This window comes from Neodiprion virginianus, chromosome 3 (assembly GCF_021901495.1).
Source record: "Neodiprion virginianus isolate iyNeoVirg1 chromosome 3, iyNeoVirg1.1, whole genome shotgun sequence".
In the NCBI taxonomy this organism is placed as follows: domain Eukaryota; kingdom Metazoa; phylum Arthropoda; class Insecta; order Hymenoptera; family Diprionidae; genus Neodiprion; species Neodiprion virginianus.
The window spans coordinates 24,798,736-24,819,943 of NC_060879.1; the positions used below are offsets into that span (position 1 = coordinate 24,798,736).

At 41.1% G+C, this 21,208-nt stretch overlaps 1 protein-coding gene across 3 annotated transcripts in view; it reads right to left on the minus strand.

The window, feature by feature from the left end:
* LOC124300617 (uncharacterized) overlaps nt 1-20,260 on the minus strand; it is a 97,527-nt gene extending 77,267 nt beyond the window's left edge. The window contains exons 1-3 of one of the 3 annotated variants that reach the window (XM_046754900.1): nt 20,018-20,260; nt 19,109-19,314; nt 875-1,023 (exon numbers count right to left, since the gene is read on the minus strand). In XM_046754900.1, coding sequence (XP_046610856.1) covers nt 875-919 — 45 coding nt within the window. In that variant the 5' untranslated portion in view covers nt 920-1,023; nt 19,109-19,314; nt 20,018-20,260. Of the gene's footprint in view, nt 1-874; nt 1,024-19,108; nt 19,797-20,017 lie in introns of those variants that run through there. The other 2 variants (XM_046754901.1, XM_046754903.1) reach the window with 2 other exon arrangements.
* Nucleotides 20,261-21,208: the final 948 nt, after the last annotated feature.

Genomic DNA, 21,208 nt, shown 5'->3' on the forward strand with positions numbered 1-21,208 from the left:
GCTTCGTTCAGTACCATTCATATATACAACTTATATACTACGAGAGTTTTAAAAGATTTGAACATGCTCGGAAACCGATAATTAATATACTACAAGAACGTATAAATATGAACAGCAGCGATCCAGAATGAAAAAGACGGTTTATGGCGCTGCGCAGGAGTTAATCAGCAGAGCGTGTCAAATGATTTGGTTAAGCTGATTTAATTAATCCATTTCCGAGTACCGGTTCTAATTACTATTTACCGTATGGCGGTCCATCGTTTGCAGGCTCAAGGCTCAAACCACTGCAACAGCTGCTTTCAACAAAAATTTTACCCCGCGAGCAAATACTGCAGTGATTTAGACTGCATTATAACCGTTAAGTACGAAAGGAATTTACCCATTTAATAGTAGTAATAATAATTTAAAACATGATAATTAATTGCTTTACTTTTACCTGTGCAACTTCCACTGTCAGCTATATCCAAACACTAAACAGGGAAGCACGGTTGTAGCGAGAAATTGTTTAAAAACCGTCATGAAAGTTACTAAAAGTGAGCTTGGCCAAAAGAACTAGCTACTTTACTCCATTCAAGTTTCAAGGAATGATCTTCCTGTTAGAATCGGTTTCACACACAATTTCCTCGAACTGCCAAGCATTCGACAGCGACTAAACCTCACGAGTACGAAACGGGCCTGTCCCAATTGCCTGGGATTTTCCTGGCGTCAGCTTACATTGGATATTGCGAGAGTTTGGTCGTTCGGGATTTCAACAGCGGATAAAACGATCGGAGATAGAAATCGACGAGTCAATCGAGATTAAAATTGAAAAGAATACGATGGCAGTTGAAGAGAAAGTTGATAGTGAAAAAGAAAAACTGTTGCAAAAACTTACAGAATGATTGCAGACTTGAATCATTGCGCAGACGTTAAGGGCCATGTGATCGTTACGAAGCGACGGGCTGCACTACGCCAACAATAAGCAGATGCGCGATGCAGAGCCGGAGGTTTTTCCGGTTTCTTTCAGCAGCTCTGCGTCTTCCTCTTCGCGATAAAAGAAAATCGTATCAGAAGGTTTGTAACGCAGGACTCACGCCGGAGACAGCGAGAGATAATGTCCGTCGGCGAAGAGCCGCATCGCTATCTTTTATCTATTTCACCAAGGTCCGCTTAAGCACTCTCGACGTATGCTATATTATGTGACACTCTCTCGGTTTGTATCTCACTTCAGTTATGTCTCCGAAAGGACTTGCCTGAATAAGCAAGAGTCATACGATTTTGGCTGAAAGGATGCAGGAAAGTTTCCCTCGGTTCCACTATTGTTCACAGTCGTCTGCTTCGTTTAAAAATAACGTCCAAACAATTCTGAACTAAATTTAAATTTTTGGCTTTTCAATCGACTGTATAATCATTACAGAATGTAAGATTTAAATCTTCAAGCTGCGCTACGAAAAGATATTTCCGTTTCTCAGTGATAATAAGCATTTTATTGACTGTCCGAAAAGAATTTCTTATCGATATGTTTTCGATCACGTTATGCACGGATCAAAAGCAAATGTTTTCTTCTTCAAATCATCCGTTTACGATGTAGCAGTAAAGGAAAGAAAAGAAAAATCCGTGAACTTTGGAAACGGTAAAATCTATCAAATTTCAAAAGGGAACAATTTTATCTATGAAAGATAGAATAATTATGTTCGGAAAAAAAAAATCCGACAGTTTGACGATTTCACATTCATTTTTGAAATTATGACCCTCGTCGAATCTCAAACGGATGTAAAAGATTTCGTAAATCAAGTATCCGTCATTGATTCGTCACTCATCCGCACGATAAAGTACCGGTAGATTGAGTATCAAACATAATGTTGTATTTACATTTCGTTTTTTAATATCGTGCATCGTCAAAATATGGTATGTTTAGGAATTCACGTAACCCTCAAATTTGAAAACAGAATGATATTTAAATTATTTGATGAATTTGTAAACCCGCGTGACAAACACGTTCCTATACATTTTACACGATCAATGGGACAATTAAGTATGTAAAAAACAAACAACATCACTCGCTCCGAAGTACTAAAATTAATACATCATAATGAGGATACTAATAATGATAGCTGATAATCACACAAGTATCCAACTTACGATACCTCATTTTTTCAAACAATATTTACAACGATGGTACTCTGTACCGTTTTATCGCCCGTGATTCAATCTTGGCATTACTGATCTCAAATGCACACTCGATGCAAGAATAATTACAAGCGTCACAGCGCAGTACCTAGTTATGAAACAATATTTATCCGGCACTCCATTCGGCCTCTACGGTCTGGTATATGTGTATTATAAATATCGCATTGTCTCTCTATATTTTTCTTGACTCAAAGAGCGTCTCAATACCGATAGAAATCGAAGAAAAACACTTCAGCTACGATTAAAAAAAGCAATCAGCCTTAATTCCGCATTTAAAACCACCCCGAAGAACAGCTGACAATGAGAGGGTTGAAAACGTTTCGAAAAAGACTTCGTAATCCTCGATATTCGACACAGCGGCAGACAACCGATTCACTCGCTTTATCCGTATCCTCTGATCGAACGTTAACTTTACGATGCACTGAACAAAATATTTCCTCCGAAAGAGGTGAACACTTTCCCGAGAAAAACTGATGACTGCGGATAGGCGTCGGGGTAACGTCGGGGATGAAACTGACGGACGCGAGATGAATTACGAAGGGTGTCTCTTTGTGTGCGAGACGGAACGAAGGATAGACGGAGGAAGAGGAGAGAAAGAGACGAAGAGAGAGAGAGAGAGAGAGAGAGGAGAGGAGAGACGCACATCGGGTGGGTTTTACTCTGTGGATAGTTGCGCGCCGACTGACTAGAGTTGACTTGACTTCATCCTTTCGTTTCGTTCCGTTCCATTCCATACTCCAACTCCAACTCCGACTCCGGCTACATACTCTAACCGGAGTCGGTAGACTCGGAGCCAAACGTAACGCTCTCTGTGACCTCTCGGGGACCGTTTCTTCGCCGTCTCTTTCCATCCACGTATCTCTTTTCATCTCATTCTCTCCGGCTTCTCTTCTTACCCGGATTGCGCTCCTCCGAACGTTCTATATTGCCTGCACGCGAACGAAAGAAGAGTAATAATAGGCAGTGTTCATTCGGGGCTATTACGGGCCTCGGGAGTAAACCCGGCTAGCGCAACGCTCGAGGCGACGAAGAGGATCGTTCCTTGGGATGCGAGGGGGAGAAGCTTTGAAAAGGGCCCAGGAAGGAAGCTCCCTATAATTGTCTTGCTCGTTCTCTCTCTCTCTCTCTCTCTCTCTCTCTCTCTCTCTCTCTCTTTTTCCCGCTTTTTTTGAACCTAGGTATACCGGTTGCCATGTTGCGATTTGAGAGTATCGACCGAGGCCAAGGGCTATTCGCTAAATTGCACGGTTATGAATATCGAGGAGTCGACACCGATTATTACAGGTATGCGAACAACTTACGAGTAACAATAAATGAGATTTGTTTTTTTTGTAACTTACGACAATTTATCGTTACCCTGCACGCGTCGACGCCCGACGATAGAACCTTACAATTACGGACAGCTAATCGCGAAACTCATTTCAGCGAAAGTTTTTCCCAGACGATTCTACGAAGACGATATTAAAATACAAGTCTTCCGAGATTAAACGATCGTTTCGCGAAACGCCGCAAGCCGTTTAAAGATGCTAGACCGGTTATCACGCCACCGATTCAATAATCGGCCGCTACAAAAGTACAATCAATGTTTCACACCTTTGAAAAACTATCATTATGTTATTCGCTTCCGAGACGAACACCGCCGTGACGGTGTATGCGTACGAACCTTTTTTTATTTAACCAATCTGCAATTTTTATCACCACGTTGTGGCAAGTGTAGCCGTTATCTCGTACACGTGGTTCGAATCGTCATGCAGCGGATCGTCACCACATTAATAAACCTTATAACGCTGAGAACTCTATTACAATATTCCTTACATAAATTAAATTCTGGCAACATTTTTTTCCCAACAAGCTTCGACCAGTTTATCTACTTTCTTTATAGCCTTGCTCTACGGGATAATTTGAATGCGGTTTGATGTAACGGCCCGGATGATCGCGAAACCGTCTCCCAGATAAATGGCAATGGCACCGTGCTTACGTTGCGAATCGCTAAATGCCAAGCTTCATTAGTCACAGTTGAACGGCATTACTCTAGATACATCAGCATGCACCGTCCAATTACTGGTTCTAATAAACGGGTCAGCGTGGAATTGAGCCCGCAATTTTTTCGTCATTGCATGGCGTCTGTAATTTTTCACATTGTTATTCGTGCGCTTCTTCCTAGTCCTTATCATTGCCCGTTATGATACTGTTGTTATTATCTGACCCACTTTGCCTCTATCGTTTAACTCCGCCAATAACCTCTGAATGCCAACGACTCGAAGATCGTCGTGCATGCAACGCCCTCTTCGAAACTGATTGGCGGGTAAGAAATGGATCAAGATTTGATACGACCCGAAGGATAGGTATTAGGAAAAAAAATTCCAAAGATGCTTAACGAAACTTCATCACAGTTTCGAAAAATACAGCGTAAATTCTGCATCTGGTGTAGGTATTAATTTGAAGAACGCATTTATTCTGTTGAAAGAAACCGTTCTTTTTTATTTTACCGATAGCATCTTGTGTCGCATTCCAATGTTTGACTACTTAAAATCTTCAATTGCTCTTCAATTCCGTGTCACCGGGTTAAATTTTTTTTTTTTTCTTGCTTAAAAAAATAAAACCGTCATTCGAAAAGTAGAAAGCATTTTGAAACGTTTTCGGCAAAGTCCAGCTCTCGAAAAAAATACCCGAATACACATGATGGATAACTCTTGGGAATAAATTATGAAAACAGACGTTAGACGTTAATGGTTGTACACGGTTCGTGGAGACAAGGTCTAGGTACAGTACTGTTATCCGGAGTGGGTACCTGGATGCAAGGTGCAGCCATACGTACCTGAGGGCTAGATTTCTAGCTCGTGCACGCGACATTAGAAAGCTTCTTCGAACGAGGAGCGAGGAGCGAGGACAAGCTCGAGTAGTATTGAATGACAAAAAGCTGACGTTGACTTTTGACCGACTGGGTAATACCTCTTATTATACAATACATTCGCGGTATGATTTAACCGGGTCCAGCGACTAGTCGGATTAAAGTGTTTTTTCGTAACAGCGCGATACACTCGGCGAGGTCACCGTGGTCGGAATACCTGGTTATATGTACGTAGTAATGCCGACTGGGTCAGACGTGTCCGAGATGAATGAGCGTGAATGACGTTTTGGACACCTTTAATTGCGTTAATTATTAACCACGCACGAGATTATTAAATGGCCTCTGGCCAAACGCCTCGTTCCACACACACACACACGCGCGTCACGTGTCTGGCTGTCAGCTGTCCCATACGCTTGTTGTTAGATTGTGACAAAAGTACTTTGCCTATTTGGTTCTTTCTGTCTATCGTCAGTCGCGTTTACGGCGCTCTGCGACGCCCACAAACATTGTGATAATACACAGTATTTGAATCTCGAACGAACCGCGGGCTGATTGACAGAAATCAATCGAGGCTGACCGAATGTTTTTTTTTCTTTCCTTTTCTTTCAATTTTCATTCGACACAGATTTTAATGTGAGAAAATCAAAAACATGCATCTTCGCGAACGGGTAATCAGTCTCTAATGCTTATTAAAAAGAAACTTTATAAAGTGTAATTAAAAATTGGAACCACAGTTTGTTTGTTCAATTAAAATACCAGCTGACGATAAAGAAGAAAGCGAAGGAAACTGTTTTCCGCGTAATTCGCCGCTCGATGCTTCCATTTTTAACCCGTTAGCTGCAGCAGCAGTGCAGTTCACGAGTCTGACAAATCTTTATTTCTTGTTTTGTAATTTGCATGAATTTTCTTAATCTTACGTCGAATGATTTGACGTTGGATAGCAAAATTTTGGTAAACTGACGGACTACCCCATCTGCTTACTTGATAAAAAAACAAGTACAAAAGTACTCTGATTTCCCTCTAAAGCATCGGCATACATCCTCAAATATTCGTAAAGAAATTATTGAGGATTCCTCCTACATGGCAAAATAACTTGCTCAAACAGTTTTTGACCTCCAAAGTAGCTTTTTCATCGAATTACAGTAAGGTGAGTAACCAATCAATGTAACGAAATATGGAAACTGAAATCATTGTTCCGAAAGTTTGGAACCTCTGTAAAGGAGTTTAATTCCCGAAAAATGAATACACTGTGCTTGTTGAAAATTTATTACTCAATTCGAGACGATTCTATATTAGCGAAATAATGAATTTTCCAAAAAATAAATCGTTAAATTACCGCGTTACGAACTTCATTCTCTTTTGTATTTGCATTCTCCGAATATTTGACAGGCACGAACGACAAATTGTAAGACTTCCCTGGTAAAATTATAACAGGAGCGAAACGCGACGCGCTACTCTTGCAACGTTAAGTCTGCGAAGCGGCGGCGTCTAAAACGGCTTTTGAAGGGCTTCGAAGCAGAAACCGTCGCGGTTTGTCTGTTCGTCTCCGGGGAGGCTTTACGTAGTTTACGTAATGTCGCCTTGGTAATCCATACTCTCATGACTCATCGGGAGCCACCATCCGCCACGAATGAAGCTTCGCGTGCGATTCTGTACACACGAGCTTCGCGTATTCTCTCCGTGTCTTCTCGTATACTCTTGCAGTCGTACACATTCGTCGCTTATACCGCAAAACATGCAACGCTTCGCGAGCCGCGACACGCTATCTATCCATAGCTCATAACCCAACCCGACCTACCCCAACCTCATCTCCCCTATTTTTTTTACACCTCACCTCTCGACTCGTTGGTGTTGGTTTACAACGACGATTACTTGTCGTTGCGTTGCTTCGTAAGAAATTGCGACAAGTCGGGGCATTGCGTTTTTGCGTCAATATTTTTAGGAGAGTGCTACAGCCTCTCGGAGTGGGGTTCAAAGTTGTAAATCAACTGAAAATCAACAAGGCAGGTTGACGGCTTGTGGTTAACACTTGACGTTCATAGAGTGGCTCGACTAATTTACGATCGTTTAATTGTTAGTTACGAGTTAAGAAGGTTCTCAGCGCCTACGGGGACGTTTCAACGCACGACCAGTGAGCAGTACCTACGCAAACCAGAAACCGATTATCGATACCGCCGCCTGTGACGGTGTCTGAATTACATTTAGGTATTCCAATCAAGTCGAACCGAGCTTAAAATAATTGATAAACACCTGGCGTCTACGTTTCAGTAAATATAAATAAAAAAGAAACACTATCATTTGTCGGTATCTTATTTAGAGGTTCGGAATTTCTGATCGATCGGATCGAATGTCCAGTAGTACGATTGAAAACGATACCAGTTGTGTTACACTATACAAATACTCGGCTTACCGTTAAAATAATCAAATTTTAAGCATAAATGTTGACCGTTTTAAATTTGACAATGTCAGGTGATATTCCGTCGGCTGCGTGTAGAACTGCAGTTATAAAGTACCTTGTTCGTTTTGGACACTCGTGGGCTTTGCCGTTTTTTGCTGCTTATCTTCTTGAAAGATAGCATGTTACGTTCTGCTTCTGAATATCTACGGTGAAGGAATATCAAAAACTGTTAGTGCCCGTGCTTTGCAATTGATCGGAAAAGTGCTTTAAGTAGTGAAAACAATAAAAACACGATCGTTTAGTATTGACTCAAAACTTATTGTCAAATATTTCCAAATTTCTTAATTTATGTTCGTGTCTTAATTTCAGATTAATACATTATTTTCATTTTTTTTTAAATTCAATTGACGGTTTTTTCTCCAATTTTTTGAAATAGTTGTTCATGAATAAAATGACCCCTTGATACAGTCATAAATAAAATTTTATCGTATTTTAATTTTCAAAATCTCAAAGATTTTTAGCGTAGGAGGTTTATACATATATATACATACACACACGTCTTGCCGTTGAATGAAAGAATAGAATTCAATCGCATAAATTCCCAGACAATTTTTTTGACACATAAAAATTACCGAAGCTATAACACGTAATTATATCCCCATCGATATTTAAAGACAATCGCCTTTGATCGTAACCGATTTTTGCAAGAGATGTGGGAGAGCAGCGGTTACATGCAAATGCTTGGGCGTTGTGTATATCCTACATTTTATATTCCTACCCCACATTACACATAACTATAATATCTAATGTATGTACGTTGTACGTAATAATAAAAGACGGGATGCATTGGCGAGAGGCGAGCGTTTGGAATGCATGGATTATCTCGTGAATATATCATTGGCAAAGAAGCCTACGCGCACCTGTCACTCGGATCAGAATCCGAGAACGACGCCCATATTATACCTTATAGACTTATTTAAAATTATACACGCAGACATACTAAACGATCCGAAGCAGCTCCACCAACGCTTGATTTCAATCTCACGACACGACGGACCGATTTTAATCTCAGTTTCCAACGTCTCTAGGGTACCGATCGTTGCTTTATTTTGACTGCCTCTTCTACTCGACCCATATAGCTCCTTTCGAACGTCAAGGTATCGCACGAAATGATAGTGCAATTACCGCGGCTATACTCGTAAAGTTTGTGTGCAACAATATCGTTAAGTTTAAGAAATTTGCGCATATCGCCGGAACAAAACAATTTAATCTTCGCAAAATAGCTTCAAGGTAATCAAGTATGCGTAACTGTTACTGAAATTTCAACTTTCGATACAAATTTTTTTTTTTCCACGGAATAGCAAAGCTTTCATTCTACGAAACGGTTAATCGATCAATGCAAATGATGGACGGTTTCCAATCAGTTATTGACAATTGAACAAAGTTCGTACGAAGATGTGGAATCCGAGTGCCACGAATTAGATTGACAAAGGAAGGCCCTTGATTGACACAATTATCGTGGGAGAGGCGAAGGCATCGTATTTGTCCTGGAGTGACTCTCAACGAGACGATTAAAATTCGTCGCCAGGCTAATTTTCTTGCAAATATTATTCATTCGACCGTGAGGAGAACGAATCAAACATTCACGAGTATAGATTTTGATTACGCACGTCTGTCACTTTCGACCGCGTATGTAATTTCGTAAAAATTAACGAAACGTAGGCGATCGCCGGCCGCAATAAACTGAACAAACATTGAAGGTGCATGCAGGCGTCGTCATTGCCTGCCACCAGTAAGATCATTCGCTGTTGATTACTCGCAAGTGAGTAGTCGGACAGTCGAAGATCTACAAGCGGATAACTCCTTATACGCTCAAACGTCAAGATGAGAACACCAGATCTTGTGACTAATGGTCCGCTATTGTCATCGGGTGTATACCGATTTTTTCCTGCTACAACATTATTCGCGATACGGATATATACAGGGTGTTCCTAATTTCGTTTGTTTCATCGGCGAGATTTGTTCGATTTACTATTTGGCGCGTTTTCAATATCGAGAAAACGACAACACTTGGCAAAACTGATCGCTGTTGCGACGGGAACGAAATTACGTTGAAATCGTATCAATTTTCTGTTTGAAAACTTTCTTCACCGATGGTCAACAAGTTGTAGAGTTCTTCCTTGCCAACGGGCGTTTCGGCAAGTAATATCTTAGGATTAAAATTGACTTTTTTTCGTGTTTTGATCCAGACCATTACTTCACCACGGTTACACAGCAGAGCAACAGACGTTGTTGCGCCGGTGTCACATGCGGCGGCGACAATTACGAACAAGGAAATTTAATTGTCAGTAATTACGGTTAACAGCGAGTTACTCGCGACGAAAGTTGCGTGACGTTCCGTCCGCTGCAACGTTGCGGAAACTGAATCACCTAAGCAGCGGTTACAAATTGCATGGCAGGAAAATTGGCGAAGGGGTTCCATGCAGCCCTGACAATACCTCGCAGGTTTACGAACAGCAGACGGTTTCTCTGCAATATCACGTATCGAACGTTACGCGTTATTCTTTTCAACATTCAACCTTATGTTCTCCTTCTCAACTTGGCGTAATAATATTTCCGGTTCGTGAACGCCGTGTGAAATAACGTCGCCGTCTCTGCACGAGTTACAAAATGAATCATTCATTTTTCTAACGAGTGTTTACATAGGACCATTCTTATTTGGATCACGTCGCGCTCACCCCCAAAAAGTGATCATCTTATATGGATAAAAATCAGGCTAGATTTAAAAAATTCTCGAAAAGAAATTCCAAAGTAACCCAAACAAGAACCACCCTAGCGTTTATCCATTCTAGATGAAACTGATCAATTGATCGTTGCGATTCAATGCCACTTCACGGCCCTCGTGAATTCGCCAATTTGCTATCTCTTGCGCGCTCTATCCCGTTGCGACGATTCGGCGCAAGGCTAAAAGGGGGTCCGGATTCAAGTATCGACCGTCAAGAGCTTCGTCCCCGTTTTACTGCACCCTCCACTCGAATCGCCTCGAGGCGCTGGTAACACTCTGCCGTAATTCAGACTTACCAACCCCCTTGTGCATAGTCTAGTTTTTCGTCTAAGCTTACAATCAGCTGCGTCTTCGTTGCTATACTCCACACTCATTCCGATCCACCCTTTCATACTCCCCACGGAGCAATCGTTCGGAAATAGTCTCGCCCCGTTTGGATTTTTGCGATATTTTTCTGTCGGGTGTTTAAAAGTAGAACCTTCGAAGACCGACTGAATGTTTTATTATATACGTTCGTGGTTTATCTGTAATTCGTCTGAGGATGTTTTTTGTGATGATATAAGTGTTAGAATTGTTGAAGATTATTACATGAAACAGACGGATTTATAGAAATGTGAAATAATTTCATGGATACCACTGTACATAAATCACGGCGTAACTAATGAGCGAATGAATTTTGAATAGAAGCCCGAGGAAAACAATTTCACGGGACTCGGGTCGTTACTGTTGCAAGTAACAATGGAATCAAAGTAGGCGCCAGGGTAAAATCCCACGTGTGCAGCATGGAAGAAAGGAGCAAACTGACACCGAGTTAGCGAAGCGAGTGCTGGTTCAAAGGTAATCGAACCCTGATGCAAATCTCCGACCGAGTACACCGAGACGTTTTAGAATTCACTCCCGAAGATCCTTGCATCATCGATACCACTCGCGATTCGATTCACGCCGTCGTCGTCGCGGATCGCGCTTGATTTAATCCAGCTCGTAGTGTGAGAATCGAGGAGAGTTTCGTCGTCGACACACATTCGACGATCGGAATCGTGCGGATATTTCACGTCGAGTCTTCCTTCGTCAGAAATTCATCGATCCTAATTTTCAACGGCAATTTTCGTCAGTACACATTCAGAAGCGTGATTTCCTGAATTTCGAAGTATGTATGCGAAAAACGTGCCATTAAAATTCGTTGAACAAACGAAGAAGCCAAAAATTCCATACCGGTGAAGAACTTTCATCCCATGTATATCACTGTAGACCTGCATGCTTGTTTCGATAAAATAAAAAAACGATGGATAATATCAACCCTAAAATGGTACACATATTTAAAAAAAAATTTTTTTTGCCACCTAACTATATACTAAGGTATAAACGTATCCCGTACGTTCGATCACGATTATCATTGTTTATAAATGGGGGAATTTTATTTTTTTTATTGACATCGTTTTTTAATGTCAATGAGAAAATCGATGGTACCGTTTAAAATTTTTAGAAAAACTGAAAAGTGTATCGATTACGGTTCGGTTCCCGGCTCAATTCCGAACGATCCCTGCTTTGGCGGTAGATTTAAAACAAACGTACTCCGATGTACCATTCTAGTGCTAATTGTAGCGGAAGAATTTCCCAAAACTAAACAAGGATAATTCTGTCGCAACGGTCTCTCTCGTTTGCTAATAATTCGTTTGTGATTCGATCTTCGATAATTCTGGTGTTCGAAAGACCTCGATTGATCCTGGGACTGCATGAAATATACGAGCTGGTGTATAATTCGAGGGGCATAAAAGAGACGAAGAATTAAGATTGACCCGCGTAGCGTGCCGGGACGGCCAAGTCTATAACAGATGGATGAGCATAACGTGTCGTTGGGTATCGGGTTCGCGAGTGCGTTGACACTCTGGGACGAGTTGAACGAGTCGCTGTACGCCACGGGACTTGTACGTACGTATAGGTACGTGTTTGCGAACGTGCGTACGCAAGAAGTATGGTGCGAGAGCGTAAGCACGTAACACACGTAACCATCCGTCAATTTAAAAATACTTCCGCTCAAGTAACGCCGCGCCTCAAACGAGTATTGAAGTACACCTCGATGCTTCCTGCATGTGGGCATTCACTGGGCGCAAGGTACACGCGGCACTTCTACATTACGATTGTAATTAGATATTGAGTAGGAGTACAGGTGTTGGATGTAATTGGTATTGATGATTAGCGTGTTAAACGTCGTTGCTTGCTCGGCTATTTTTCGGTTTTACCCTAAAATTTACACGTGATTTGAAATTTATTCACAAGGTTTCGTACTTTTGTATTTGATTTTTTTCAATGCGCTAAATCGTACGAGATTTCACGTAGAAAATGGAAATTCACTAATTTCGTCACTGGCAAATATTCTTAAACAACGAAATTCCGAATATTTTCAATACTCGGAAACATCATACGCTGTATGAAAGAAATGAAAATGAAAATTATAATTTCTTTCCTCGCGTGAACTGAATTGAAGATCGTGATGCGTCGTTGTCAAAGTCCTTACAGAGTCCATTCGCAACAGGTCTTCGAAAGAACGATATTCTTGTCAAACCTCGTATACTATATTTGTAAATTGGTAATGCAATTAAAACGATGAAAGCGGCTTCGATTCCTATAAGTGTTTTTTTTTTTTTTTTGTTACCGATGCGATCGAAGCCTGCAGCAACAGAAGAGAAACGGTGTGTTGAAATAATTATTGAAACTCCATCGTGACGACGGTTAATCGTGATCACCGATCCTGAGTGAGGGTAATTGAGTGAACTGATTTATTAAAGATTTTTAATGACTGCGCGCATAAAATCCATTGAGGTATAAGGTAGTCGTTTGCGAGGACAACGAAGTGTACAGTGGTTATAAACAATACTTATACCATGATTTTTTGAAGTCACTACGTAAGCTATACCTCAGAAGCTGATACGGATTATTGTAGGAGAGAAAGATAGGTGGACAAGGAAGAAGACGAATAAGGATAAGGATAAGAAGAAGAACGAAGATGAGGAGAGGAATAATAGAAGGTGCGTTAAGACGTTAAGGATCGACTGTGTCCTCCGATCGTTTCGTCTTATCCTCCGTCCTTTTGCATGATATGCATTCGTCTTCGTACGGTGCACAGCGTAGCGATGGTAATGTATCGGTAACGCATGCATGCGGCATGCAGCATTATACGTGTACACCTTGGAACATCAGCGTTCCGGGTCGATACATTCACCGCAGATACAAGAACTTAAATGCGGGTGTAAGAAGAAACACGGCGCAAGGCAATTTTCTTCGCTTCTTCATATTTTCCCCAAGGAAAAAAGTCCAATTAGTTTCGCGTAGGTGATTACGGCCATGGTGCACTGTTGCTTCTCTCATGTACTCTGTCACCTTCCGATCTTACCCGTCTACATATCGGCATATACATATACTTGTACGTATAATCGGCGATGTTCAACATTCACGGTGAAATACGGCCGCCGTACGAGAGGTGTTCCGAACAAGAAGACCGTTCAAACCATGTGCAAAAAAACTCGAACATCATTATTCCGCGAGAGAGTTTTCAACTTGATTTCGATGGATCACGTCACGTGCCAAATAATGTAATTCCATCCCGTTTTGATTATCATCCTTGTTGAAGTCCTCTTTGAATTAGAATTCCATCGATCGATCGGTTGGTTGGTTACAACATGCATTTTCTACGAGAACGTAACCACCCGGAAACGACGTATGGAAAACTGTGCCAATGCTTATCTTTTGGCGTTAAATTCTTCGGTGCCAAAAAATGACACTCCATCTCCGTGAATAATCGAATGACCCGTGCGTAACACGTATTCGATTACAAGGTGTACGATTGGAAAAAGAATCGTCTATACATAGATACCTGAGGTCGCGCACTGAATCATAGGCGTTTGTCAGTACCTATATCTACACGGGACCTTCCGTTTGTTCCATTGTCCGAGGAAACCAGTTTCGAATCGCTTCGCTACGTGTATCGATAATTAAAATACACCCACACGACGTGTGGCGCAGAGGATCGCGCTTGTCTCTAGTGTATTTTTACAGGAATACCTTTAACTGACGTATGAAGTCGACTGCGATGTAAAATAGGAATACACCAACCACGTGTGTATTACAACGTTGTAGATGATTGTAATGCAGAAAGAAATTCAACGTAGCCGATTGTACAGCCTTGTATGCAAGCTTTGCCATCTCTGCTCCTTTGGGGCTTTAGCGAATATTTTCAATGCGGATCCCCGAATTAAGAACGATGCCGAAAACGGTATCAAGTTCGACGTCAGAAAATTTCACAAATTAATTCCCCGTCGTAAAACCTCGCGTATCGCATTATTCAACAATTAAAAGACCGCATTAGACCCTTAAAGCCGAGGCGTGCAGGTCGGAGTAACGATCGCTCAGCGAGCGTAATTGAAAGTACCTGTATTGGAATTGGAATTGAAATTGAAATTGAAATTGAAATTGAAATATAAATTATAGACCCGTACGTGGGACTATTCTCCAGAGCTCGAGTCTCACTTCACTCCTCCTTTTCTCGGCACAATGCCTGCACCGACCTATCGACAATGATGATGTATCGTTGATGCTGCTCGCCCTATCTGTACTTAATTGCACGACAAATTGCAGCACCATCTATACTGGGTACACAAACTGGCCACAGCCAGCCATTGTGTGCAGAGCACTGGACTCCGTCTCGTCGTTTCCACGCAAATACCTAGACCTCTGCGCATATTCCAATACACAGAGACACACGACACACAGCACCGTAGATTGTACAGAAAATCCCTTAGCGTGGTTAGATAAACTCACAAGGTTTTCCACTTTGCTCTTAGTGTTTTGTAATAGCTTCGACATAAGTAACTTCCAGAAAATGCGGAAGCAAGATTGTTTTTTGAGTTACATTATACGAAGGGCGTTCTTCTTCGCCAAGTAAATTAGTAATCTGGTCAGCGATGGATGCATTTTCGTACACGATATAATCTATTTTTTGGAAGACCAATGTTTCAGCGTTTCGATTCATCCCGTTCCGGACTGTCGATTTCTAAACCAACGACAAGAGAACTAAGACGATAGTAATTCGGCAGTTCGAGACCCCTCGAATAATGCACGATGATCAATAATTCATTACATAAATCATACCCAACGAGGACTCTAATGGTCTAAGAGTATCACCACGATTGCGTTCGTCATTCGATCGCTACTCTGCGATCACTGATCGGTATATGTTAATTCATAACATGATCGTTCGACTCATTCTTCAACTCTCGTTGTTTCTTATGATTTAATTCAAAACAATGTTTTATACAATATATCGAAACAAAGCCTCGACTGAACTATAGATGTAAATTCTTTTCTTTTCATGACGAATTCGTATTATATAATACTTAAATTAGTTTCTTCAACGCCGTAATTGAAATGTTCATACAGACATTGCGATTTCGAACTCAGGATGGAAAAAACACGAAACAAAACCCATCGTGCTAGAGATTTTTGTCGTGTGAGATCCGTATAATTTTTGTTCTGAAAATCTACAAGTCGGCAGCTCTATAGTTTCACTTGGATAGGTAATTTTTGTTTGTTTACTTGTGAAATCGAGACTTAAAAGCCATATCCATAGCGCATACAACAATATTCTGCGCTAAATCGCCTCACTCTCCTTAATTTCTTCTCTTATTTTTCTCCGCTAGTTTTTATCGTACGGGTGTGTGCCATTCGCCTTTTCGAAAGTAAAATGAATTGGCGCACGTAGTCAGGTTAATTCCGCCTACGCCAATACAAACGCAAAGAACTCTCTTATTTTCGGATAGCGAATGCTCGTGATGTATTCGTAATGGCGTGTTCGATAAAAATTCTTTGTTATCTCTTCATTCATAATGGCATTTTTATATCCTTTTTTCTTTTTTCTTTATCAATCCGGTTTTTTGTTTGTTTTTTCGTTTGTTACCCGTCAGGTTTATGTACACCTTTCACTACGCCATGCAATCGCGCGTAGGCTGCGACAAACATGTAACAAATACAGTAAATAATCCGTGTTTATACACACACGCATTTTACAAAATATATAATCAATTCCGTAGGAGGAATGATTGATAGATTGATATGCTCAATTATCAATCATGTCATATAAAGCCAATGGTGTAAAAAAGAAGAAAGGAATTCGCAAATACTCCTTCGACAATGGGATTATGTTGTCGTGTTTTGTACTTCCGTGTCTTTATACCGCAGGTATTGTATGCGATTCGCAAGCTGTATATGGATTTGTCTGCACCCATATATACATACATGCGGTGTTGAAATTGCGTGCGAATTTTTTGTTAACATCAAAAAATCGTTTCCAATATATGTTAAAGGATATCCCGTAAAGGAATTCTTTTCTTTAAACATGAATCAGTGGCAAATTGTTAGGATATAAGTAAATTTTCAACGATTCAAATATTTTTCCACCTGCATCCTAGCTCGGGACGAATCGACTATACGAATGAAGGTATAGAGAAACGATCAATGCAGTCAGAATGTGGCGGCTCTATAAGCATCAATAGCTCTGTGGCGACGTGTTCAAACACACGTCGAATGTATTTAATTATAGTCATATTGTCAACTAGTATATATTTATAAATCTATCGCGCAGTGAGTTTCCTGCATCGCAATTGCATGTTAACGTACGTATATTCAAAGAGGAAACTTGTATCTGCGGTATACGTTCATTTATAGGATTGCGGGAAACGGTTGCATATTTCGAAAGAAGATACTTGGGTAAGATTTTAGATAATCGAAAGATCTTTTCCTCGGTCATCGGCACTGCTCTCTTATGAAACTGAAAAAACTTTTACTTGTTCGCGATTGTAATTGTTTTATTATCACAAGACGAAAGAGATTTGAGGCAAAGAAGCGAGAAGCAGGAAAATCATTCTAATAATTATTTTTACGATCAAGTTCTACAACGCAGGATCAATGTTAACAAATCACGCGGATTGTAATTAATGACGTTAGATGGAATTAAATGAGAATAAATAGGAATTGGCGTAACAAGATTAGTTTTTTTTCTATAAACCACCGGCTCTGCAATGCCCGGCGTTGTTTACCGCGGAAGGCACAGCTCGACGTACGTGATGCATGTATTTCATCAATTTCATGTATCGTGCACAAAGTCAAGGACTGCGAAGGAGTCTGCGAAGAAAATACCCGTGACGATTGACTGACGACAAGCTGTTATACAAGTATAATGAGCAGCTGAGTAGGCATTAAAATCGTTATGCATTCGTTATTGTGATTTTTTATTTCCAGCATTCGCCGCGGTTTAAATTGCTTCTGAAATTGCGCTTCACAATGGTAATAGGTAATTCGTTTTTCAAAAATAATTTTACAGATACGTATAATCAGCTATGCATTAAAGAATGGTAAACAGCTGACGCTATTTTTTTAACTTCGGTGCGTAAGATGGTGTGAAAAAATGTGCTTTGCAAAATTGGAAACAAAAAATATTTCGGAGTGGCAATTTTTACAGACGAATCTAGTAAGAACAATGCAAGTTTCTGTAAAAATAAACGGACCTTAAATACGGAAGCTTGTTCACAAGTTAACTCGCAATTCTTTCTTCTGTGAAATTACACATTAAACCCTTGCAATAAATAAATAGAAATTCTTTTACCGGACATGCAGAATTTTTCTCAACCGATCGCTTTGCGATCGATGTGAAAATTCCCCAGCATACATCACCAACAAATAATCATCTTTAAAGCGACTGTTGGAATTTTCGTCACATCGCCTCGCGGAAGCTTAGCATCCATTTATATCTGACCTGTCGTTACAGAAGAATTCCGTAACTAATTTTCAAGATAATTCCGTTGCTCGTGAACTGTAAAATCTTCAGGCCGATCGGATAGCTCCGTTGAATGGAAATCCTTTGTTTCTTACGATTGTCAAGACCACTTTTGACAGCCCAATCGTAATTGCAAAATATTTATACAATTCTTCTTCAACGCTATCGGGTTAATTTTTATGAAAAATGCGGCTAGTTTGTAGCGACAACTTGGCGCACGGATCAAGCAACTGCAGCCCACAACCGCGTGAGGAAATCAATAAAGTTCGTCAAGCATGACAATAATTGTGCCTACAATATCCTCTACAAGTCTTAGAACACGCCTTGTTTACGTGGGATTTTCTTTCCGTCGCATGACGTATGTTTGTATAATACAATATCAATATCTACCGCGCACTGCATATCTCGACAAGATTAAATAGAATATTCAATACAAATGACCGGGCAAAGCAACTGAAATACGGAAAACTTGTACATAAACCGGACGAAACGGCGATACAGACGCTGTAAATTGTAATTTGCACGATTCATACGTCAAGGGGCGGGGGGGGGGGGGGGGGGGGGGGTAAACTAAGAAAACGTGCTTTTTCACACGAGTAGGTAATCCGAGGCGGAAATAAGAATTGGAGAATCATACGTATTTATTACGCATCCGATGAATAAAGTGTTACTGTGCTAACGGGGAAACAGAGACAAGCGCACTTATCTCACTTATTGTTAGATCACAGTCGCGTTGTATTGTGAATCGGAGAATTCAATTGAGACGAGCCGAGGCAGGAAGTAAAGGTGAAAAAACGGCAAGAAATTGCAATCCGCGAAGCGTATAATCAGCGCGTGGTCGATGCAGGCTTTCTAACGGCTTTTATCATCCGCAAGTTGGTGTATTGTACCTAATAATAATGATAATGATAATGATAATACAACACCGCGTAGGCGACAGACATAAAGATGAACGATTCGTAGCACTTCTTTCTTTATCTCTATCTCATTATCCTAGTTTTCGTTGGAGATGGCCAGGTGAAATACAACGTTGAATTACACAAGTTAATAAAAAAAACAAAAGCGTTACGTTATGCTTACCGAACATCGTTGCGGGCAGCCGAATCGGTAGTCCTGCAGGTAAACTAATAATTTCCAAAGAATCCATGGGAAGAGCGATCGGTGTAATTAACTGCACTTTGGGTTATAGCCGCAAATCGATAATTTTCACATCCGACTGTCTTTACAGTTTTCGAATTTTTTCACAACGATGAATCGGCAAGAGCTGCACGAGCTTCCGGTCTCCTCTACAAACGTAAACGAAAATACGTGATCGCGAGGCGAGAAATTCGAGCGACAAGACGTTACGTGGGGACATAACGCGAGTATAAAGTGCACGACGCACACTCAGGATGCAACTGCATGCAGGCAAAAGGTGGCAGACGAGACGGACGGACGGCGTCCGGGATTCTCGGCTCCTCATCGAGCGCTATTGATTCGGGAAGCGCGAGTTTGAAATTCTGCCCTACAACGCCGCGTATCGCCGCTCGATCCACGCATGCATGGCATTAACCGAGCAATTTAACCTCCGACCGTCGCAGGCACAACGCGCTCAGATATTATTTTCGATAAACTTTCGTCAATCTTTCGACGGCTCGATCGTCGAAAATTTCGCGATTTAACGAATTATTGCAGTAAGGTCGTCTCGCCGAATCGAGAGGCTGAAGAACGGAACAAAATTCAAAAATAACAACAAATATGCGTCTACAACTAGTTGCAAGTACAATATTAATTAACTACCTTGTTATACAAGTACGAAACTGTATATACGCATTATATACACATGCGCGTATATGGCATAGTTACAACTGCCCTGATAATAATTTAATAACAATTACTGTCTTGTAAGATTGCGGAGTATGTATATTCTCTTCACATCGATACCGCAGTACTAATATCACACGAGGAATAACAACATCGAGAAGATTTAAAATTTTTTATCATATCTACTTTTTTTCTTCGTCAAATCGTATCGAACGACAACCGTGATCACAACGATAAACCGAGGTACGAGCAAAGGTGCAGGGTGCAGAGGTATGCAATGTTTCGACAAGGACGCAGGGCGGGTTAGGTAAACTGTACGTAAATGGTAGGAAAAAACGTGTAGGTCTCGTAGGTATCAAGAAATCAGCGAGAGGAGGCTGCGTGCTGCGCGACGCGGCAATCCGTTCGGGAACCCGGTGCGGACTGAAGTGCCGAAGCCCCGAACGGATGGCGAATCAGAGAGCGGCCGGCGAGTTGGGAAGGTGTGTGGTATACACGTAGTGCGACAACGACGTAACACAACGCGACGCGACGCGACGCAACAACGGAGCGAAGGCGTCCTGGCGACCAGGCTCTGACATGCCGCACAGGACCTCGACGAATAAACGGATGAACCGAGCAGGGTCCTCCTATCGAGGAAGGGTGAAGGGTGAGCCGGTCGCGCAAAGGGTGGGGGGGTGAAAAGGGAATTGGCGCCCTGACGAAACGCGTTCACCCCTTGACGGAGGAATTTGTTTATACCTGTTTACTCGGAGCGTTGCGCAACGCGTACGTTTTATGCGCGAATTACATTATAGGTCGAATATTAGGGTGTTGCGAGGAAATATAATTTGCCGATTTCCATCGTGGTAGCTTCGGAAAAGTTTGTTGGGGTTGAGAGGAGGATTCTGGTCAAAGATGAGCGTTGTGTGTTAGGTTTGAGATGGCGCTTATTTTTTGAGAGAATCTTTCTTCCAACTCAAACACACTTCTGACAACCCGGTTGAATGATTGGAAATCACGAGACGAGTGACTTTTTGCGTCATTTTTATTCGTGTAGGAAAAGTTTGTACCAAGCGTCGAATATTGCGAGATGAACTATCGGATTTATCGATCATTCTATATTTATGTACAACGTTAGGTTGTTTGGGGAAAAAATAATTTGCGAATTTCTGCCGTGACACGAGCGTTGTACGTTACGTTTAAGATGACGCTTATTCGATTTGAGACTTTTTTCACAAAATTGAATAAATGCCATTTTAGACGTAACATAGAGCGCGAAGTAGAACATCCCCACTCTCGCCAATTTTATGGCGTCATGTTACTTAACGTTATTCTGACTTTGAATTGGATTATAAACTGAGATTAATACATCGATAGAAAACGTATGATTCGTAT